This window comes from Vipera berus (assembly GCF_964194415.1).
Source record: "Vipera berus genome assembly, chromosome: 3".
Classification (NCBI taxonomy): domain Eukaryota; kingdom Metazoa; phylum Chordata; class Lepidosauria; order Squamata; family Viperidae; genus Vipera; species Vipera berus.
Window position 1 is genome coordinate 177,604,131 of NC_138204.1, and position 24,598 is coordinate 177,628,728.

Consider the following 24,598-nt stretch of genomic DNA (forward strand, 5'->3'; position numbering starts at 1 on the left):
GTGGCGCCTTTCGTGCTCACAGCTTGCCCCGTTGGTGGGTGGAAACGCCGCTCGGGACAGGCCGGGGAGGAACCGAGCAAAGATTGGCCAGTCTGAGGCGGCTTGGGGCTGTCTTTCAAAGAGCTCCGGTCGTCTGCATTGGGTTAAGGAGCTGTCATTTTCCACCGGGCTGCGGGGCCAGAAACGGGGTAGGCTGCGCCAGTTATAAGGTCGTTGCCCAAGCCGCTGACGTCTTTCGAATTCGAGACGAGCCCTCAGGCCGTGAGCTGAGTTCCTCGTGGTGGCCGAGGTGAGTATTCGCTGCGGAGCGGCGTCGTGAGAGCGCGGTCTCGCCTTGTGCTGCGTGGGGCGCCTTCGCCCGCTTAGAAGATCCTCGCTAAAGCTGCCTTCTGGGGGCGTCGCAGCGCCCAAGGCGAACGCTGCCCCTGGCTGTTCTCTGAAGAATGAGGAGAAAGGAGCTTTGCGGGAAAGGTGGCCGAAGCGGGCCTCGTCCTGTTTCCCCCGGTCCGTTTCAGACCTCTTCTTCTTGTCGCAGTGATCCCGGCTCTCTTAGGTTCGCTTTTCTTTCGTGGCTCCTCCACAAAACGGGCCGGAGTGGCTTTACCGCCGCTCACCAAGATGCTCCAGGTTCCCGTCGGCTAAATTGCATTGGAAGGCCCCGGCAGCGGTTCAGTCGACGGAGACTCAATCCTCCTCCTAGGTTTTTCCCCCATTTCGGGCTCGGAATTAAGAAAAAGAGTGGGTGCAGAAAGGCTTTCTCAGTTTCTTTTGAGAATGGCCGTGTGCTCCATTGAATTGTACGGAAAGTTAGATTCGAAGCTCAGAGACGAGCTGTTTCCCTTGTGTTTATAGACTTTCTCGAAAGCTTTCCATTGAAAAGAATGCTACGGAAGCAACGTATTTATTAAAATTATTTTCCGCCCATTTCACTATACCAGCAACTCTGGGAGGCTTACAATATATATATAATAAAAGCAAAGATGTCAAAATATTAGAAACTATTAATAATTAACAGGGTCATAAAACTAGGAACTAAGCATGTACACAACGATGGGAAACGTTTGTACGTCTTTGCTAGATAGTTCGAGCTTATCAGTTAGAGATTGTCTTGTAACGTTAAACAAGGTTGAATCTATTAGTATAGGGCAGGGGTAGGCAACCTTGGCTCTTTTATGACTGGTGGACTTCAACTCCCAGAATTCCTGAGCCAGCTGTGCTGGCTCAGGAATTCTGGGAGTTGAAGTCCACCAGTCATAAAAGAGCCAAGGTTGCCTACCCCTGCTATAGGCGTTCCCAGCCGTGGTACTGGGCCATGGCATGCCAGCAACCTGTCCATACAAACAAGCAAAGTCCCATCTGTGAGATGCAGGCAGCACACAAAGCCATCCACTTTCTGGTCCACGGAAAAACCTGTCTCCATGGAACAGGTCCCTGGTGCCCAAAAGATCGGGAAACACTATATTAGTATATATATATGGACTAATAGAAAATCCCAGGACTGCAAATCCCAGAATGAGACCGCTTCCATATACTGTCATCTAGAAAATAACAAGAAAGTGTTATTAACTCATTAGGATTAAAGTAGACTCAAGGAATTTTTATTGTATTCTTAAGAGTATTTGTCAAGTCTAACCAGAAAGGACATAATGCAGGACATATGTAGACCTGAAAAAAAGTGTGTTTGGGAATTTAGTTTCAGTGTTAGGGCTACTTTGCTGATTTCCCCACTCTTCACTTCTGCAACTGTTTTTCGGAGGAATATGTTGATATTTGCTATTACCATTTTTAAATCATTGGGAATATGGGCAACTTGCCTATCTGCTGCAAGTTGTGCAGAGATCTAATAGACTGGCCTTCAATTTCACAGAGCTCAGCCTGCATATATTTGTGTGTTTTCCACCAAGGAGGAAAATAAAGGATTGCTTTCCTAATATAAGATGTAGATAAGAAAACCTTGTCATTTTTTACTGTGGGCACAACGACATATATCAAAAATGAAATTTAGTTGCCCACTCTCAAAGTGAACACATACATGACACATACCTAAACGTACTATATACAACATATATACTTTATACAATATAGGTATAGACCTACAACATGTGAATATTAAACACTGTCAATCTTGAATATATAACGGAAGAACGAAGCTTGAGAATTCACAAGGTTTAGACTGTTTAGGAATAGAGTGTTAGAGTACAAATGCCTGAAGTTACAAATACAAATAAAAATAGTATTTTAGTGTTCACATGTGCTATAATTTAGTTTTTGGTATATTTAGTAGTTATAGTTTGCAACATTTTAAGAAAATACAGATCTTTAAATATAAGCTGTAACTATTTCAGCAATCTGATACTTAATATAACACACATAGGATTAGATTGCAAATTTCACATAAATTGTTTACTGCGTAGATACAAGTCTATTTTGTACAGCTGTACTGTATACTGCTTTATCATAGAAAATCTTTAAAAGCACAATTTGCCCTTTTTTTGCCAGAACCAGTGTCCAAAATACATGTCTTTCCATATTGTGAAATGAAGAAATGAATGACCAATATCAGCAGGTAAATGTAAGAATGTTAAGGATTGAGGTAGTAGTCAACCACACAAATAAATATTAGGCTGTAAATCACATTTAGAAGCTTGCTTTCAAATCAGTGTATGTATATGTCATGATCCATAAGGTCAACCTTGACTTATGATGACTACATAGACCGATCCAGGTTGGGGGTTTTTTGGGGTGTGTGTCAATATTTCTTAAGTGGTTGCCAGTACTATGTTATTTGATTTGCTGTTATTTTGACTTATATCCAAGTTAAGTGATATATCTGTTGTCCCATTTCAAGAGAGTGCTGTACTGTCAGGCTTAAATAAACAGGTCCACATGTACTTATTTCTCAAGCCTGTGCACAGGAATCTTCTCAGACAAAGGGTTTGCACCTGGATAAAATTAGATGAGTCAATTGCATTCAAAGGAGTTGGACTTCGTCCTCTTGTGACTATGTAGACCACGGGTGTCAAACTGCCGGCCCACGGGCTGGACGTATCAAGTGGAAGCTGTACCCACCCTATTGCCAGCAATGGCAAAACAGTCCCAATAGGTTGCGTGACGTTGCCAGTTTGACATGTCTGATATAGACACACTATAAACTGATGTCCTGCCTGACTCTTCCTTTGACTGCTCGTATACCATGTATCAGGAATCTAGTAGCGGTTTTTTAGAATAACTAATTTTATTGAAAGTTATAATCTGAAGTATTTTTGATCAGTTTGGTTTTGATTGATGAAAGCAGCTATAGTTCATGAAAACTTATGCCTTGAAGTTTGAAAAGATGTAGAGACTGCTAAGACTTTTGAATTTTGGCTGTGCTAACGTGGTTATCCTGCAACATGAATGTAAAAAAAAGTATTCTTAATTTAGATACTAAAACTTTGAAAATTTCTTACTGCTTTCTATTTCAAAGCTCAAATTGTAACTTGCTGCATTTTAGTTAAGCCAGTACTTATATACAACAGAAGGAAAGCCAGCCACAATTGATTCGGTCTGGAAATCATCTTCATGCTTTGTCTTTTCTTTAATTGTCATTGAAAAGTCATTCTGTAGGAGATAGTAGATAAAGTGACAGGAAACATCAGCTAAGAAATTTTGCTCTTTTTAAAATTATAATAAAGCCAGACTTTTTTCTGTAATATCTATTGCAATTGCTCTTTTTATTTCATAGCTTTCAGGAATGTTACCCCAAGACCCCAATTAATGCTGTGTAGAAAAATAGGTCTTATATTGCCCCTCCCCATGGCTATATAAATATATTCAAATGACATCTGAACCCCCTTTAGACTTGCTTGACCTAGCTCCCCACCTCTTACCTCTAAATTCATGTGATAGCCATACCATATGGAAAATTGTAAATTTATAATTTTGGAATGAGCAAAAATTTATTTCTACTTTATATTTCTTTCAAAAATATGCCAGTGCAGATTTTCTGGAATCAGAATTTTCTCTGAAATATGCTTCACTTCAGCCAACTTTGGTAGTTTCAAATATATTTGCTTTGCGGAATATTTTTTTTAAAAAGTGTCACCCATTGCCATATTCTTTTCTAATTTTTAAATAATTATTTTTCAGAACTTTGTACTTCTTTCAAGGTAAAGCTGACTTTGTATTAATGCCGCTGGGGGGGGGGGGCGAAAGCCCTAATAAGCAGGCATATACATAGAATGAAGGCTATTGCTAAGCACATTTGATTTGTGCTTAGATTGTAAGCCGCCCTGAGTCTTCGGAGAAGGGCAGGATATAAATGGGATTTTTTTAAAAAAGTTACATTTTTTAAAAAATAATACTGAACATACTAATGCATAATAAGCTGATTTTAATTATACTTATTTACAAACAACCTTTTTTCTTCCTATGCTTCTTTTCTTAAAATATTATTTACAAATCCCTAGGAAAAAGTATTAAATTTTTGTTAAGACAAAAGTCCTGATGTGTTGAAATTATCTTTTTTTTAAGCTGCTGTCCTTAAAAGAAAAACCACACACAGAAAAAAAACAATACAATACTGACTTTATGTCCCAAAAACACCGATTGCAGGATCATGACATTAATCCATGTTTAGTGGTAAGTTGAGTTCTTCAAATGGATGTTATGAGGTTTTAATTTATTCTGAAATGTAGCTTTACATAATAATAATGTACAAAATACTGCATATGGCAGTTGACTGGATAATCTGTGTCCAAACATAGACATGTATTCTAGGTATCTTAGTTTATATGTAGAATGTTCTTTTAGATAACATTTATCTAGGCAAGTGTGATTCAAAGAAGGGGTGAGAGTTTGTTTTTTTTTAAAAAAAAGTCTGAAGGGATTTTCTTGGCAACAGCTTATTTATTAAATAAATAAATAAGACCTAACCAGTGGCAGTTGAGGAGATGCTGGGAATGAAAACGATGTGCTGTGTTGGGACATCAAGGGTGGCAGGAGAAGAAGATAAAAAGTTGGGAAGATTGGGATGGTAGGCAGGTGGGGTATATGGCATACATTGGGATAGGAGATAGACCAGAACATTGATGACTGATATTGACGGGATCCTGTAACTACAAATATATTCTAAATTTGTTTCTGTTGAATTGTAAAATCATAAAAGTTTGGAAAAACTTGTGAACTTCAGTAGTTTTAAACAAAACATTTCTTGTTTTTGTCCTTACCCTCTGAAACAGCATTTTACCAGAGATACAGTGCCCACACACTTCGTGTTCCAGATCTGGCTCTCTTCTGATCCCTATAGTTAAAGTGTAAATACCTTTGTACCTAGCTAACATATGAATTCTATAATGTATTTGCATCTTGTAATACGATAAAACCAGTATAAAAGGAGTGGGCAGCAATAATAAATTTAATAAAATAAAATAAAATTTAATCATGTTTTCTTTTTAAAAATATATATACTAATATTTATTTTATTTATTAGTTGAATTTATATAAGGCTTTTAAAATATAAGGCTTCTTTGAATGTAGGTATAATTCAAAATCTAAGTTTGAATGCTTTTTTGTTCACTTTTAATAATTTATTTTATTAAAGATATTCTTTGGTTTAAGTCTTATATTCATTGTTTTTTTTGTGTCACATATAGATGTATAAGGCAGTTCTGTTGGATATTTTACCTGGATTTATCACTGTAATAAACTGATTTGATAGAATATAATTCAAGATCTATTATATTCCTTTGAGTTAGTTAGTTTTTCCAAATAAGTTAGCACAAAGATTATTAACCCTTTACAGAACAAGTAAAATATAAATAATTATCCATATATACCTATAAACAATGTATTTCCTGATAATAGAATATTGGTTACATCTAACATCCTTAAATAGTAATAATCACTAATTTAATATTTTAAGCACTTTTATTAAAATCTTGAAGATATCATAAACCAAATGTTTTTATTGGCTAATGTAATTTATATTTTAACCTAAAATGTTTTAAAAACAAAACCTGGCCTATACAACAAATAAAACATGGCCTCTTCAGTGCTATTATAGTACTGTTTTTCAACAATAAGAATTCCATGTTTCTTTCCTTGCTTTCCTATAAGGTCTGTGAAGGAAGCTCCGCTGATACCTTTGCTTTGGTTCTGCAGAGAAGTACCACTAGATTTATTTTTTCATCTCCCAACTCCTTTTTGTGAATTGATAAGTAATTCAGTTGAAGATGTAGCTTTTTAAAATTTTAATTGTGATTTGTTACAGGTGATATTGTATGATGTTACAAAAGCTTTAAACTGTTAAAACTATCTAGTCAGATGAGGAAATTATCTTATTTCTTGCATATTTCTTGGGATTCTAGAATATCTTTTAAATTACCAGTTCTATTTTAATTTAAAGCAAGCCAAAAAGTTTGCATCCTTATCATATTTAGTTACATTTCTTGATAATATATTTTGTTGGGAGAATTTTAAGATACCTATTATCTTAATATTTACAAAACTATAGATTTAACTTTTAGCCTAATCTTAGTTTCAATGTTTTAGATTAATACTTTGAAGAAACATATAGTTACACTACTGTTAAGTAGGATTTTATTCCAACATATTTATAAGATCGCACTCTTACTGTTTAGTTGCCTTTCAACAAATAAATATGGTACTCTTCCAAATTGTGGAAACCAACTATTAGGTTTTTATATTTTATTTCCTTTCATATTCAAGGAAAGTGATGCTTCTAGAAAGTGTTTGGAAGCGAATCAATCCAATAAGGATATGTGTGCAATCTATTTTTTAAAGTACAAAAATTGCCGAAAATTTTGGGTAAGTAAATTGAAAGGCTTATAAATAAACTTGTTCAGGAAGGGAAACAGAAATAAGGCTCTAAACCTGCCTCTAATCTATTTCTGTCTCTATCAATATTATTGTCTCTCTGGCAAAATTAAAAGGTCAGATTATTTATTGCATCATTTATATGAAATTACATTACAATGTGTCTGCGCCACAGAATCTAACAATGTTACAGTTACTTCAGATTAAAATTTAAATAGTAAGTTAAGTTAAAATACACATTCTTTATACACAATAAATTAAAATAACCAAGAATACAATTTCCAAGGAAATTCATTTTCCAGTAAAAAATGAATAGTTTTCACTATCATACTAAATGCTAACATTATTTGGTTCTTTGAACCTCAGGGGCAGACTAATCTATGGAGATAGTGTACTTTCAATAAGACTTATCCTCACACTCACTTCTCACAATCTCATTGGCACTGGGATCTGAAGTATCTCATTCTGGATTGAATGCATCAGAATGGGCATATTCTGTTTGGAGAAGGTACTCTGGAAGATAAAGAACTATGGAACTTTATAATCAAAATCATCAACTACTTGCAATGTATCTGAGATGCTGTTGACCTGGCTTTCAAACACGAGTAAGTGGATTGCTACATGCTGTACCAATGGATGTTTCCAGGAAGGTTTTTAAAAAAACCTGCGCTGCAACAGATCAATCTTAAATTGGTAAGAGTGAGCGTAACTTGCTAGTGCTGACTACTTCAAAAAGGGCTGCAGTTGCTCCATTGGTTGAAACTAGGCAAGGGCTCTCCTAACCTCAGCCAGATTCTGTAAACGCAAGAGAATCTGGAAGTTGCAATTGCTTTATCCTGTAAAAGTAGAATAGCTGACAGTATTCAAACTCTATTTAATATTTTACTTTAGATTGGTTTATCCATCCATCCTCAAGACACAGTTAATGATACCTACCGCCTATCAGCTTTGCCAATGGTGGAAATATGTAATTGGATATTTATCTTAATACCTCAACCTAATTAATGAATCACCTGCCCCAGTAATTTCCTAAAGAAGTTAAATTACATGGAGAACAATGCAGAGCCTATTGCATCCTATAAAAGAGTGATGGGTTTAACTACTTACCAACATCAGCTGGAACACTGAGACTTGTCTCTACCCATTCCTCATAGGGGGTCTAGAAAATTAGTTGATAGTATGAAACACCTTTTAAGAGGATGGCCCAGAACAAGCACACTCTTTATATACAGGTCCTAATGAATTTTGACATTCATGATGGGACACCGGTACTCAAATTGAATCCTATGGATAATACTACAATTATGATAGGATACCTCTATCCTTTATCTACCTGTAAGGATAAATCTACCTGTATTTAAAACTTTATGGTAATCGTTTATTTATTCAGGAATTTAGACACCAAATCAGAATTTGTTTACTGGTGTTTTTTTTTTACACATGAGATCAATCCATATTGTATGTAGCGAGAAGAAAAATTGGTTTGATCTGGTTTATAAACCATCATTTTGTTCTTTGGATAGGTCACATTCATACTAAGAAAAATTCACAATGTTAGATAACATTCTCGTAGACATCTCCTTTTGGTGCTTTCCAGATTTCCATAGAGCAATTTCCATTTTTTTCTATGTATTTTTTTTTAAAAATAAAGCTGATATGTTGCAAAGTAAGTGGCCATTTTCTAGTCTCTTATATTTTATAATATTTCTAAGCTTTTAGTCATTCTTAAAAGATAAGTAATGGTGGGTGAGTGTATCCCAGTGCTTGCTTTGAAAATATTCATACCTACCGGTACTTAAAAAAGCCAAGTGGGTGAGAGTAATCTCATTAATTTTAGTTCTGGTGAATTGAGGCTTTGATATCATATAGTCTTTTTGTTAAAAGAGGCAAGCTTGCCATGGCAGCCATTTTTTAATATATCCATCACATGCTCTCAAAAGTCCAAATATGGCCACTTGCCCAGAGAGGCTGTCTTTCCTTCACTTAATATTATGGGTGAAAGCAATCATTTATTCACACGTGCAAAAAAATAGCTGACCATACTCTGATGTTATACCACTCTTCAACTAGAATCTACCAAACCATTTCTGTTTTAATGAAAAAAGTGACTCTTCTGGTAGATCATTGACATTAAGCCTCTAGGCCTAAACACGTTGTGACTTCATTCTGGTAGTGTCCATGTATATAAATCAGTGTCTGCATATATAGAGAAAGTCAAAGCATGATGCTCTGTATAGTTCTGTCATGTGCAAACTATCCTGACTCATATTTCTATGAATGGCCAAGTTCCATCTCCAAACTATTGAGTGATGATTGTGTATCTTAAACAGAATGATTTATCTTCTGATGCTGAAACAGTATTTCAAAAATAGGTACTCTAGATGACAAGAGATAACATTTATTTTAGTGGAGCAATTCTTCTCCAACTACACAGCAAGTATTTGATTTGCTGAACTAAATATGTAAATATATTAAATGTTTGTTAACAGCAAAATGGATTTAACCAGAATTATTTGTTTTCATTTTTAGCATGGGATTATGATGCAGAGAAGACAAGATGGAACAAAACCACATATGCCTATAGCAGAAGAAAGAGAGAGAATCCTAGCTTCATTGGGAGGAGCACCATATTGACCATATAGTTTTATTAATATAGGATGTATAATGGTTTTACTATAACAGTGTGCTTTATTTTATTTTTAAAAACTGGTTTCTTGATAGCTGTATTGCCACTGTCCTTGTATTGTATTTTATAAAAAAAAACCCAAAGAAACTTAACACTTTAAATGTCTAAAGAATGTAATGCATTCTTATATGGGAAAAACTTGCAGAAATAAGGTTTTGATTAGCCAAATTAATGTGTTTTTACATTGTACCACATAAATTCATATATACAAAGAGGAAGGAATTCAAATTGATTACAGATAATGTAATCAAATGAAATGGCTGAAAATATAGTACAGGACTGAGCACTCCCATAGATTTACTTTCCAAGACAAGACAAAAGTTGGCTCATTTTAGATCAGTGTATCATTAATTATCAGTAAATTTTAATATCTTGTTAAAAATTATTACTTTAAGGACTAATATTCTTCACCATAATGTTTATGGTTATCAATCTAAATATTTTCATCTTTAGTTTCAAGTCTGTCAATTCAGTGGTATTAACTAATATTTTTATTAATAAATTTAGCAGTTTGGTATACATTAGGACACGGGTCGGCAACCCACGGCTTCGGTCTTCAGGTCCCGGTGGAATGACCGAAGGTCAGGGGCAGTCCTAAGCTCCACGGGCAGCTGGTTCCAAAGGGCAGGCGCACCCACTGAGAAGGCCCTCCCCCTGGGTGTTATCCGCTGGCAGTCTTTTACCGGCGGCACCCTGAGAAGGCCCTCCATGTGGGAGCGCACAGGACAAAGGGAACTTGATGCTGGCAGCAGGTGTTCCCTTAAATATCCCGGACCCAAGCCATTTAGGGCTTTATAGGTCATCACCAGCACCTTGAATCTCACCCAGAGGGCAACCAGAAGCCAATGCAGCTTGCGGAGTAGAGGTGTTACATGGGAGTATCGGGAACCCCCCATCACAACTCTCGCAGCAGCATTCTGCACCAGCTGAAGCCTCTGAGTGGTCCTCAAGGGCAGCCCCATATAGAGAGCGTTGCAGTAGTCTAACCGGGAGGTCACGAGCACATGGGTGACTGTGCGTAGGGCATCTCGGTCCAGATAGGGTCGCAACTGGCGCACCAGGCGAACCTGGGCAAAAGCCCCTCTGGTCACGGATCCTATGTGATCTTCAAAATTGAGCCATGAATCCAGGAGGACGCCCAAGTTGCGAGCCCTATCAACGGGGGGTAACACCTCACCCCCCCATTGTTAAAGATGGAATAGTCTGGTTAACCCGAGATGCACAGCCACTCAGTCTTGAGACGAAGCCTGTTTCTCCCCATCCAGACCTGGACTGCCTCCAGGCAACGGGACATAACGACGAGGGCATCACTGGGTTGGTTCGGGGTGGAGAAAAAAGCACCTTCACCTTCTATATCAGTAGTTTACTATTAGTTTACTATTTTCCTTGTTTTGCTAACAGTCCACAAAAAATTAATTGTTCTATATAATTAAGAAATTTTATTGAAATAAAGCATCACTATTAGGTTGTATTTCAGCAATTATAAAAAGAGTGGTAGTTAAAATCATCATACCCTGCTCCCAGTATTTCACTTTTGCTAATAAGCCAGATTTGCTGTTTTAAGTGTACCCTTTACAACAGCGTAAACTGGAAGTTCTCTATACTGACTCCTCAGTTTATAATCAGTCAAGGGAACCTGGAGGTTTTATTGATTTTTTCTGATATTTGTAGTCATCAGTCTTCTTTGTCTGACCTTTGAATCTATTCATAATTTGTAAAATTCCAAAATATTCAGAAAGGATATCAACTGATTTTGCAGGAATCAAGCTAAAAAGAAAAGAGACAAACATAAGCCACTGTATATTAAACTTTGAGATTCTGTCAATTTTGCTATATTAGTGTTATGCAAGTTTTACACATTAAGAAGCTAAACAATCACTTAGGTGGGATGGGCAGTATAGAAATTTAATAAATATTAAATGCAAAAGAAAATTAAATCTGATAACATAGCAGAAAATTAAAATGGTAGACAGCAGATAATCTGTAGAAACTAATAAACACCGGACCCCTCTGAGTCATATTAAATGGATGACAGGAAATAAGAGAAGCAATTGAATTCACTTTGGAAGAGATGTCTATAACTCAGGTGGGGCATACACACATGTAAACCCTTCTTAGGTATCCTATACAGCAGGCATGTCAAACTCGTGATGTCGCACGACATATTGCAATTTTTCCCCATTGCGGGCAATGGGGTGGGCGTGGTTTTGATGTGACGGATCCGGCCTGTGGATCGGCAGTTTGACATGCCGGCTGTACAGTCTTTGTTATTGATGAAACACAAAAACGTCTTCATTTGGACATCCCAATTTGCTTTGAGATGTAGAAATGCAGAGTACATATAGTAAAACCATCTAACCCAGGGGTGTCAAACTGCCAGCTCACTGGCCGGATGGGTCATCAGGAAAAAATCTTTCTTGTTCTTCAAATTATTGTGATTGTCCTCATATTTTGCATACAGGAATACAATGCTAGTTGAACAGCGGGCTTTATTCCCTTGGGAATAATGTCCCTTTTATCCAGAAATGCTAACCCTATTCCAGGGCTGAATTTACAGTAAAATTCATGCAGGGTCTTTCTCAAACAAAAAAGAAAAGCCTTTTTGAGTACAAGGCTAGAAGGAACAATTAATATGCTAACTCTGTAAACCACTTAGGGCTGTAAAGCACTGAGAAGCAGTATATAAGTCTAAATGTTATTGCTAACTGCTATCTTGTCTTCTGCTGGGCTATCACCAAAGCCAACGTTATGTTGCAGATTTTTAATCTCTACAAGTAACCCCATCCCACTCCAAGAGTTGGCCCCTTCTCCTGATATACTTATCAGGGTTCTAGGCAATACCTGAAGATGACCAAATTTCAATTTTGCTTCAAGTGTGACTGCAGGAAAGCATTGGAGACAAGCCACATTTGTTCTGCACTGTGTACACTACTTAGTTTATGCTGCTGCAAGCAATAAAATGTGCCTTCAATATTCTAACTATGATGTGATATCTGAATTTCTGACATTCTCTAGAAATGATTCTATTTTAAAGATGCTTGCCATATCTTTAATCTTTTTCACCCACCAGGTTTATTGCTCCCCACTTTTTAAATTAAAATAAAATATAATAAAAAAACTGCAAAGCAACTATTTCTAACAACATATGCATTTCCAGCTGTGGCTGTGCTCATCCTTTTTTATATTATTGGTAAAGGAAAATGAATGGCTGCAAAGTAGTGCTTAATCTTCCACCCAAAAGGGTAAAGATAAATGGAAGTAGCATGGTGAATTCTGCAGAGACACAGAAGGTAAATAAGAGGAAAACACCATCTTGTAATTGAACAGCCCTTTCATAAGGTAATTCCCAGTATTTTTTCAGAATTCCAGGTATGCCCTCTAATAATTGGTGGTCATGTTTTACACATTCCAATATTCTGCAAAACTTTCATATCCCTATAGATATGAAATCCAATTTTCTTCTTTCTTTAAAGTAACAACAAAAATGAAAGAGAATACTGACGAAGCCTAACTTAGGTGCAGCTGGTGTGGTGTATGCGACAGCTTCCCCTTGCCCTTTTCAAAACAAAAATTAATGGATGTCACCTCAAGTTAAAATAAATTAATCTTCTCAAGGACTGATGGCACACGCAAAGAATATACACCAGGAATTTGATGCTGTATCTGCTAAACTGTTCTTTGCCCTGTTTTTCTGATAGTCTTCACCCAGCATGTTCCTTATTTGTGCTATTGGATGAACGTATGTATGACACTGATTTCTCATTTTTTTTAAAAAAAAAATTAACTAGGTAAATCCATCTTTTTATATGAAACTGAATATCAACTTTAGAATCTGTTCTAAAAGAGAAATTTTCCTGAATAATTCAGTTTAGTTTAATTAACATTTGATTTGTGCTTAGATTGTAAGCCGCCCTGAGTCTTCGGAGAAGGGTGGGATATAAATGGGATTAAAATAAATAAATAAATAAAATAATTGAATTGAATTGGATAAATTTCCAAAATAAAATTAACCTGGATAAAATTTTGCCTAATTTACATAGGCATAAGAGGTCTTTCAACAGAGCATACAATTTGGGAACCTTTTTATACTGTTACCTTGTTTTTGTAGTTGTTCAGTGTTCCTTTCTTGACACATTTTCAATTAGTTCTAGGCAAAACATTCTTACCTTTTCATTGCATTAAAGAAGTATAGACTTCGCGGTATAAAGATGTATCGTTCATTTCGGAGTATCCCGGACACAATTCTTTCAACAGCATATTCTGGATCTATAATGGGTAGCAAATTAGACCACCTGATGGAATAAAACACCATCATTTTGAATTATATTTTTTTCTTGAATTTCATCTGTAATAGCAATTAAAGCTTAAACAAAGCAATCAAGAACCATACTGCACCAACCAAACCCATGAACATTGTCTCCCTGTTTCGCACAATCTGTAACCACAATATCTTCTCTTGCTCATGTTTTTTCTTTGTGTATATTTAATACAGATATCTTCACATTATTGCAATATTACAATAATACAACTTACAATAATACAATAAATACTACAATAAATAGTATTCTAGAGCAAAACATTGGTTAGAAAATTACCGGTAACAATTGCATATTTGAGTTAATGGAGAACATCTTTGGACAATCTATATTAATTTTTTCATATTTCATCCTCAATTTGACTCAGGGCGGCTTACAATCTAAAGCACAATGTGCTTAGCAATAGCCTTCATTCTATTTATATACCTGCTTATTAGGGCTTCCCCCCACCCCAGCGGCATTTTTACAAAGTCAGCTTATTGCCCCAACAATCTGGATCCTCATTTTACCTACCTCGGAAGGATGGAAGGCTGAGTCAACCTTGAGCCTGGTGGGATGCGAACCTGCACTAAATGCAGGCAGCTGGTGTTACTTAAGGAGGCATAAGCCCACTGCTCCACCAAGGCTATTTTACTCAGTTCTTCATATGCCTTCTGTATAAAATTAGTGCAGGTTCGAGTCCCACCAGGCTCAAGGTTGACTCAGCCTTCCATCCTTTCGAGGAAGGTAAAATGAGGACCCAGATTGTTGGGGGCAATAAGCTGACTTTGTAAAAATGCCGCTTGGGCCCCCCCCGAAAGCCATTGATTTGTGCTTCTTAGATTGTAAGTTGCCCTGAGTCTTCGGAGAAGGGTGGGATTTTAATTTGTTTAATTGTGGGCTAGTCTTAATGTAATTCTATTTTAAAGTGTACTTATTTGTATTGTTTTAACTCGCCCTGTACACCACCCTGAGTCCTTTGGGAATAGGGCGGTATATAAAATCAATCAATTAAATAAATAAATATAAATGGGATTAAAAAAAGGCTTTGAAACAGTTACAATTTATATAAATAATTCTCCCAACTTAATTTTTCAGTCTTTGTTAAAATTTGATTTTAGATTTGGTATCTTATCAATCCAGCAAAATCCCTCTTCTGTAATATTTTTTCTGTCTGCCTGCCTGTTTGCTTGCCTACCAGCTATCATCTATCCATATCTTCTCATCTGCCTTATTGTTCTGTTTTATCAGAATTTGAACTCTTTATTTTCTTAGGACGTTTCAATTTTGTATAGGTAGTTTTCTTAATTCTAATGGAGTAATTTGCCAATGCTCCATTAATCATTCAGAGAAGCACATCTAACATTGCAAATATGATATTTCTTTTGTGGATTTAGCTGACCACATTACATTATATTCCAGTGTAAAATTTGATACCAAGGGTATAAAAACATCACTATCCATAACGCATAGCTCAAGCATTTTATACATGTTCTAAAGAATCATTATACCAAATTTTACCAAAACTAAATTTTACCAATAAAGGAGAGTATTTGTAGTCCAGGGTTGAAATGACAATAGTAATAGAATTATCTAACTACTCATTAATACTTTACAGCGCTCTCCAAATGGTTTACAGAGTCAGCATATTGCTCCCAACAATCTGGGTCCTCATTTTACTGACTTCTGAAGAATGGAAGGCTGAGTCAACTTTGAGACAATCAGGACTGAACCGGCGGTGGGCAGAGTTAGCCTGCATTATTGCATTCTAACCACTGTGCCACCAGAGCTGAGAAATACTTGGTGCTCTCTGAGCTTGGTTGTTTTTCTGCAGACATTTCATTATCCAAACTAGGTAACATCATCAGTGCTAGTAAGGAGTGAGGTTTGCTCTCAGTTTATATACCACTGGCTTGCCCTGTCAGTTGTGTTGGTGAGTGAGGGGTGGTCTTGGAGGTTTCTTGGTTGGGTTGTTTATTGTTAGCTTATCTGGCTGTTCCTTGATTAGGGTGGTGTTTTTTTGATTTTATTGGCCAGATTTTCTCTGATGAAGGATCTGGTAGGCTGAATAATGCATGGAACTTTGAACAAAGGAAATCCTGATCCCTTATGAGCTTTTCCTTCAATTCTGTTTTGAAGAAATTTTCAATTTGATTTGTTATTGAGCCAGTCACCATAATCATCCCTTCCTGCATGATTCACAATTGAACATGCAGTTGCTTTAACAAAGCATCTTCTCTTGTTGGCTTACCTTTTGGAGAAAATATAAGATGGCTGAAACAGAACCAGTGCCAAGTGCGCCTCAGAGCATTCATGGCTATCCTATACATATTACTAAAATTACCGAGAGCAGGAGCTCATAACCAGAATGAGTTTGTCCAAAAGAATATACTTCCTTGTATGTGACTTCAACGTATAACAGCAGTCTTCCAGATCTGTGGACTTAAACTCTAGAAATATCAGAAATAGCTTCTGGAAGGGAAACTGGGGAAATTCATATACACAATTGGTACTAAGGTTGCAAAACACTGTAGAAGAGCAAGTTCTGTTTTATTTAAACCTGTCATTACTATTTTATTTAAAATGTGTCGTTATTTTATGTGATTTTATGTAATTTAAGGATTACACACACACACACACACACACACACACACAATGCAAACAACTCACTTTGTTTCACAGCCTTCAAACATTCCAGTGTTCACTAGATATGGACAGACAATTGTAGACTTAACACCATTCTTTTTCATTGCCATCATCTCTAAAGCTAGAGATTCAGCAAAACCCAGAACTGCGTATTTACTTGTACAGTAATCTGAAAAGTGAGAAAAAAACATAATAGTATGTGCATGAAGCAGAATATTCTTCCTAAAATATTTTGGATATCCCATATAAGTAACTGAATAAAATCAATGGCAATTGGTATCTTTCGTTTGTATATTCAGAGGTCTATTTTCTATATTTACAACATTGCTGCTAAAAAGGCTGGGAATTTTTAGGGTAAACTACACATTTTCTCAAAATACACGGTCCAGATGTGTGGAAATGCAACTTAATTACTATGCATATTATACTTAATAGCAACAGTAAATCAAACTATTTGTTATTAACTCCTGTCTCATGTTTAAAATATTTGAGGGGAACCCCTAGACATTTCTTTCAAATATTATCAATGAAATGTGAAAGGAATAATTAACAAAAACGACAGCCATCATTTCACTGAATTTAATTCCATTACTTGAAGTAAATTGCCCTATCATTTTTTCAAAAAATTCAAATACTTCTATAAATCCGATTACCTCTTTCATATTGCTTCTTTCTTTCTTTTCTCTTGTTACTACAGTGTTTTGTTTCTTGTTGGAAGGAAATGTTGATTTGTAATAACAGTTGCTAACTCTTTGGCCTACTTCACTTGTCAAATTAAGACTTATTTAAACTATTAAAAGTTCTATTTAATCTTTTCTGCAGAACCTTTGCCATATACTAACCTGTCATTTTGTTGACACCAAAATAGCCAGCTGAACTTGCAATAGTCACCACATGTCCATGATTAGAAGCTACCATGGCTGGAACAAATGCTTTGACAGTCTATGGAGAAGAGGTAAAAACAAATACATTTCAGCATATGAATATATAAAAAATAAGAATTTTTTTTAATTTCACTTCAAAAATGACCTAATCAGGTAGATACAACAATATTTCAATGTTTCTGAAAGGTCTTCCAGTCTTTTAGTTCATCTATCTGCTTCATTTTAGTCTCTTCTGGGATGTTAAGGCAACCTGGAGGTGACCAAGGATGGGTCTATGTGGTGGTATAAATCTCCCTGAAAAAAGGGTGGGGTACACTCTCAAGAGGTCACCTCTAGATCCCTCTTTTATGATAATAATCATCCAGTCTCCAAACTTCCGTTTGTGGGAAATATTTGCTGTTGAATAGTTGAAACTTGGGAGTCAATGTTTGGGGCAGGTAATAGGTTAGTTCTTAGGAAGAGAATTTAAATATGTCTATCTAACAAAAAGGGACGCGGTGGCTCAGTGGGTTAGGACGCTGAGCTTGTTGATCAGAAGGTCGGCAGTTTGGCAGATCAAATCCCGAGTGCTGCGTAACAGTGAGTGCCTGTTACTTGTCCCAGCTTCTGCCAACCTAGCAGTTCGAAAGCACGTAAAAATGCAAGTAGAAAAATAGGGACCACTACGGTGGGAAGGTAACAGCGTTCCGTGCGCCTTTGGCGTCTAGTCATGCTGGCCACATGACCACAGAGACATCCTCGGACAAGCGCTGGCTCTTCGGCTTTGAAATGGAGATGAGCACCGGCCCCTAGAGTTGGAAACGACTAGCACGCATGTGCGGGGGAACCTTTACCTTATCTAACAAAAATTAAAAAAAATAATAATAATAATCAGGGCTTTTTTCCTCATAGAACGCTCAGAACGGAGTTCTGGCACCTTTTTTGGATGGAACCTTGTAGGGTAGGCAAGGCAGGTTGTATGACGTGTGAGTTCCGGCACCTTTTTCTTTTACAAAAAAAGCACTGATAATAATAATAACAACAACAACAAAACAAAACAAATCCCTCAAACAGCAGATTCGATAGACCACTGGGTCTTTTTCTATTAGTTTTCTATGTTTCTATATTATTGCTGTGTTGTGTTCAAATGTATTACTTAATATATGGAGTAACCACAGCTATGATTCTTGTCTTTCTTTGGTAGACCACTAGAGGGCATCAATAACAAAAAGTCAGACTTTAAAACTGCATAGAATTATGGTATTGAGGAAGTTCCCAGGAATCAAGGTTGAAGTCTAAAGTAGAAACAAAAACATTTTTGAATATCTGTGCTACAGAAGTAAAAATCTTATTTTTTGTTGTTTCTTGAAAAGCACTGTCTAGAGAAGCATGATTGACATGTTTTGAAAAACTTATAGGGTTGAACCTGTGATTGCTGACAGCAATAGCTGATTGTGTATAAATGAAGATCTTAGTCAAAATCAACATCAATATTATCTGCTTAAACAATTGGTGGCCTTCCAGATATCCAGAGAAGGGTTAAGAAGGGACATGCTTAATTGTACAGCTTATTTTTTTTTTAAAAAAACCAAATTACTAAAAATATAATCTTTTGTTGATCAGGGAGAGGGGATACAAGCATTCTTCAGGTTGGCTGATTTCCATGGTCTGAAAATGATAAGAGGCTCATTAAAATATTTGTGGATCTTAGACATCACATATAATCCTTTTGTGAAAGAACACGATCCCATCATAGTAGAATTATTTCTTTGAAATTATTGAATCATCTTCTAAAAGAGCCTTTGTGCAATTCTTATAGCTTGTTCAGTAGGATAGAAATATATTGTGTGTTGATAGAGTAGAATTGACTGAGGGCTGAGGACGCTATGCATAGCTTTGAAATTGCTTATAAGAAACAGGATTTATAGTTACGATTTTCTTACAATCATCTATCACCTTTCTTGGCTTCTGTTTAGTTTGCTTTTTAGAAATTTGATTGGAAACTAGTGAGAGAAGATATTCTACTATGAAATCATTTCTCTTATTAGTCAACATATGATGAGAAAAGACAAAGGACTTTCTACAGGAGTTCTATCTGTAAGACCATTTTTACTAATAAAAAATGCAAGTTCATACTGGATATACTTTCATAATTAATCAAAAATCTGTTACCCAAAAGTGTGCCATTGTGTTCACTTGAATAGTCTTATCTAGAAGCATATCGGGGGTGTCTAAAAACATCCTTCCTGTTATGATGCCAGCATTATTAATCAGGATACCAACATCACCAACTTCCTTTTTCACCTAGAACAATCACAGAGCAGGCCCAAGTTAAAACAATTTTAGTAAATTTACATAATTCAAAAGAAAGCACAGCTACCAAAAATCTTCATACAAGGATCTTGATATGTTTGTATTAAACATGCCATCGGACATCACATGAAATGGAGGCTCAGTCTGCTTGTTTTATCTGTCATTTATTGTAACATTTCACCATTCAGCAAAGTAGACTTTAAAGTTTCAAAGAAGGGAAAACACTGGGGAAAGTTGCAAGATAAAACATTTTTTCTCTGATTTTTACCTTCATTCCCTTCTATTTAATTCATCATTCAGCATTAAGGATCTGTGGTAAAGTTAGGGGTTTCACTGCTGTTTGAAATGACATCACTAAAAATTGGGGTGCATGTGTTTTACAAGCAGAAGTCTCCATGAAAAAGACTGTTATATGAATAAATCAAAGACCACAGGTAATATTAGAATGACATATACATGCAAGTAATTTGGAATACCATGTACAGTCCTCAGATATTTCTGAATTTCAGTCCTCAGAATATTTCACTATTGGTCATGTCTAGAACTATTGGGGATTCTGGTTCATCATATTATGCAGTCTTACAACTGGGTTCACACATACAAACCTATGATTTTGACACAGTACTTTATAAATCATGGTCTATTGCCTAACATGCTGGGTCAATCCAGTTTTAAATGAACTATAGTTTAATGCAATATATGATTCCAGTGATTACAGATGCCATGTTAGCAGATAAAATAATAAAATATTTTGTGTTGTAAAAACCTATAACAATATATAATTACCTGGTCTGCCACTTGATAGACTTCTTGCCTTTTGCTGCAATCACAAATGTAATCATGTACTCTCTCAGTCCCAATTTTACGTGCTAATCTAGCTGTTTCTTTGATTCCTTCCAGATTAATATCCCAAAGAACTAAAGTAGCTCCAAGTCGAGCAAATTTTAAAGCCATCAGCCTTCCCATTCCACTTCCAGCTCCAGTTATAAGCACTATTTCACCAGCAACATTTTTCTTCCGTGCATAGATAAACGATAAGAAAAACTCCATCAGATAATATATACACAGCAAGATTATTTTGAGTGTTTCCAGGAAGAAATTCATTTTGGAGAAAACGTTTCAGATTACCTGTTGAATAAATTCAAACATCAGTTAAATACATTGCCAAACATTTATGTCTTGTTTTCACCCCTTTCAGCTACGATCCTTTCTTCCTCCCTTGGGATCTTCCAAAACTTAGGGTTTATCAATGAGAAAGAGGCAGATGTATATCATTCCTGTGGACAGGGTGAATGATGAAACTAAAGCAACAAACTGCTTTAAATAGTTTTTGACTGTTAAGCATTATTGAAGATTTTTTCAGCCAAAATAAGATCTCTTCCTTGAGCTTGATCATAGTGACTACATGGACATATCCATATTTTCTTCTTGGCAATAGAACAGAGGTGCTATAGTGTTAATTTCCCCCGCTTAAACTTCTCAGTTCTATACAAAACCTTGGAATATCTGTATGGACAAGTATTAACCAAATGTTACTTTCACTCACATAATGTACAAAGGACATATTTAAGTTCAGTTGCTGGTGATAGCTTGTCTCTGGACCTTTATTCAGTATATCTACAGCCTTCCTCTTGGAAGAATCCAGTCTAATTTATTGTAGTTAGAATATATCTGTATTATCTGAAATTCTGGCACAGTATGAATAGAATAGGTAATGCCTACCTCCACCTCTAATGGGATGGAGTAATAGAGATGGGGTTTAGTATAAAGCAACATAACCTTAGAATGGGAAATGTTTGAACAGATGATTATTGATTTGTCTAGCTAGCTGAACTAGACTTATCATTATTATGGAGGTGAAGATGGCTATGACTTCTAGTTTCATTTAAATACCGGTAGATGCTTTTATTGTTCAAGGAGAAATAAATTAGAACATAGTGTTCATTTCCATTTTGTCTTAAAATGTGCGGGCTTTAACTGAATGGATTTCAAACACTTTTCTCAATTTATTTAATGGTAGGACTTTCTAACATTTCTTTGGAAGAAAAGCTTTGCAGTATTAATTTCAATGTATAGAAGATATCATTCTTTGTATATGGATTTTTTTAAAGCAAACCTGGGATAAATCTCACAAAGATTTCATTGCTTCATGTTTACATGATTATTCCCCAAAGGTTTCCCAATTAGTAAGGAAGCATCATGGGTAAATTTAAATAAATTAAATAATTTCAGTTATTACATTTGCAATTAATGTTTATCCTATGTACAGATATTGTGGCATTTGGCTAAATACAAATAAAAGTACAATACACGAGACAGTAAATGGTGTGTAGCACATGAAGAATGGGTTTATCTAGTTTTGCCTAGAGATTACAAAACCCATGTGAATTTGGGTCCAAAAATGGCAGGAATTTATGTATACATTCTCCTGAAATGCAGTAAATATGCACAATAGTTGAGTCAACTGACTTTTTATGTGCCCCAGCATATAACTACAGACACATATTACTAGGAATTTTCAGGATTTTTGCCACCAGTATCATTGAATTATTTCTTAGGGACTAATAAATTACAGGGATTCAATAACCTGCCAATTATGGTAATTTAACCTGCCAATTATGGTTGTTAATTTGTGACCGTCATAAAATATGTCATCATGTGACTGACTCAAATTCTCAACCTTTTTTGCAGTGGTCATTAAAAGCAAATGCCATGGTTATTAAATAAACCTAGTTTGCTATGGGGCATGCTTGCATACCACTTTAAGTTTAGAATCTCCTTTTTAGCTGGGAGTTATATTGAAAGTTTCCTTGTTTTTAACATATATGTTTCTATCTTCAGTGTTCTTACAGATGTTGCAATCTTGCTTATTGTTTTGTGCTCTTAAATTCTTTGTTAAACTCCTGAGAGTTTTTCTCTCTTGGTTCTCTTCTCTTCCTGAGAATCTCCAGTTTGTTCCAACTTCCAGTTTGTTTTGTTTTCTTCATTTTTGGCAGACATTTTTACATTCATCCTTAACAACGTCTTTAAGCCCATTCCATAACTTATCTGTCCTTTATCAACAAGGTTTATTTTATTTTAATTCCATTTATATCCTGCCCTTCTCCGAAGACTCAGGGCAGCTTACAAGCTTAGCAGTAGCCTTCATTCTATGTATATGCCTGCTTATTAGGGCTTTCACACACACCCCAAGCGGCATTATTACAAAGTCAGCTTAATTGCCCCCAACAATCTGGGTCCTCATTTTACCTACCTCGGAAGGATGGAAGGCTGAGTCAACCTTGAGGCTGGTGGGATGTGAACCTGCACTAATTGCAAGCAGATTCAGAATTGCATTCACTATATTTCAGGATTTAAAATTTTGCTTGTCTCCAGATATAATTGGTTGTTTGTCTGTTGCATTCAGGCCTCAGCAGCATGAGTCCAAACAGCAACTATGTTAGCTTCTTTAGTCATAGAGACTATCTATATATGTATAGTTATTTATAAGGGTACAGTTTCTCTAAATGTTAATTAGTACTAATTTGTGACTTTATAATAGAATATGGATGAATAAAGGAAAACAAGCTAGAACTTGGGAGTAGAGACACATTTGTATTTTTAATATATTGAATAGGTTTGATTTGTTACCCATCCAATGTTATACTTCATAAAAAGGAGGGGCCTTCTACATCTTTTAAATAAAATAAATCCACAGCCCAACATATGGATTAGGCAAATAAGTTTAATATTGCCTATGCTAATTTCAACAAGTTCTGACCTAACCATGGTTTGTGCAGAAACGAAAGGAAATTCCCTCCCACAAAAAAGTAACTGCTCTTGTATTTACCAGCCGTTTCAGGCGACGTAACTCTGAACTTTGGATTAAAGGAAGCAGCGACGTAAAGGTCAACAGGGCGAACCCGCACATAGCGGCCCAAAAGACCTTTCTATTCTTCCACCCCCTCTATGTGTGTGCGCGCGTGTATTACACACAAACACACACACACAAAGTGAAATCTTCTACAGTATTCTTAAGTGTTTCTAGGGTCCTAGCCCTGAGCCGAAGCAACCACAACCCTCAGCACCCCAGAGCCACGCCGTATAAACTTTCCAACTCATGATCAGCCCCGCGCACCGACTTACTCAGCTATTTCACTCCTCCCAGCTCAATACCTCGCTGAAGAGGAAAAGTTTACGTCCGTATTGACAGCAAGAGGACGGCCACGAAGTAGTACCGCCGGCGGAGATTCTTTAGTTTATAATGATGGCGGTCCAGAAGAGGACCCGCCCATTCACCCCAAAGGCGGTCCTAACATCTAAGCGCAGACGACTGATTAGTCTAATCTGTAATTCCAGGAGCGAGTTTGCCTTCCTCGTTGTTCAGCCAAAGCAATTGAAAGGAGAAGTTGACTCACAGGGTTCGGTGCTACGCCACGGGGTTGTTGCAAAGGAGATGGGAAATTCCCCTCCACCGGTCCGCCCAGTTATCCCAACTTCGGCTGCCGAGAAAAAAAGAAACTAGAAAACCGAGCGTCCCCTTGGGCAGTGCGGTGGGCAGCATTAACCCATTTAAGCATCCCTCAAAGAGGAAATATGCTCGGACGGCTTGAGCCTCTCGTTCCGCTTGGCACAGCTGAAAACTAGAAGTATCCTGTTGCAATTGAATCCCTGCCAACTCTGGGCGCAGTGATTGTTTGTTCTTTGCGCTCTTAAGCAAGCCAGCGTGTGTTTGTTCTTTGCGCTCTTAAGCAAGCCAGTGTGTATTTCGTCTCACTGCTTTGGTCAGGTGAATGTGCTTGAGGCAGTTTACTCAGAGCAACCGCCTCTTGGCACTTTCTTGTTGTCGAGGGTGAGCTCAGAAAAGACACGCTAAGCATAGGTGGGAGAGAGGAGTGTGGCCAGGGAAAGACAGATCCAGACTAAAATTTGAAAGCATGGGGTTTAAGAATTTACCTCATTTTAACAATGATACAAACTAGCAGTTTATGATCATTTGG

General features: G+C 36.5%; 2 protein-coding genes across 4 annotated transcripts; one reads left to right on the forward strand and one right to left on the reverse strand.

Annotated features, from left to right (window-relative positions):
* The first annotated feature begins 178 nt into the window (after positions 1-178).
* On the forward strand, positions 179-9,536 carry CHCHD7 (coiled-coil-helix-coiled-coil-helix domain containing 7). The gene is made up of 5 exons (XM_081325818.1): positions 179-289; positions 2,500-2,566; positions 4,513-4,620; positions 6,709-6,807; positions 9,346-9,536. The coding sequence occupies exons 2-5, from the start codon at positions 2,546-2,548 to the stop codon at positions 9,448-9,450; spliced, it is 333 nt and encodes a 110-aa protein (XP_081181944.1). The 5' UTR covers positions 179-289; positions 2,500-2,545; the 3' UTR covers positions 9,451-9,536.
* A 1,501-nt stretch (positions 9,537-11,037) lies between these two features.
* Positions 11,038-24,223, reverse strand: SDR16C5 (short chain dehydrogenase/reductase family 16C member 5). Of its 3 annotated transcripts, none has more exons than XM_081325817.1 (7): positions 24,017-24,223; positions 20,406-20,747; positions 19,479-19,610; positions 17,286-17,385; positions 16,468-16,612; positions 13,669-13,794; positions 11,038-11,269 (listed from the first exon to the last, which is right to left on the reverse strand). In XM_081325817.1, the coding sequence occupies exons 2-7, from the start codon at positions 20,721-20,723 to the stop codon at positions 11,125-11,127; spliced, it is 966 nt and encodes a 321-aa protein (XP_081181943.1). In that variant the 5' UTR covers positions 20,724-20,747; positions 24,017-24,223; the 3' UTR covers positions 11,038-11,124. The 3 variants fall into 3 exon arrangements, with proteins under 3 accessions (XP_081181943.1, XP_081181941.1, XP_081181942.1); XM_081325815.1 differs by lacking the exon at positions 24,017-24,223 and adding an exon at positions 23,745-23,999; XM_081325816.1 differs by lacking the exon at positions 24,017-24,223 and adding an exon at positions 23,775-23,968.
* Between the last annotated feature and the right edge of the window lie 375 nt (positions 24,224-24,598).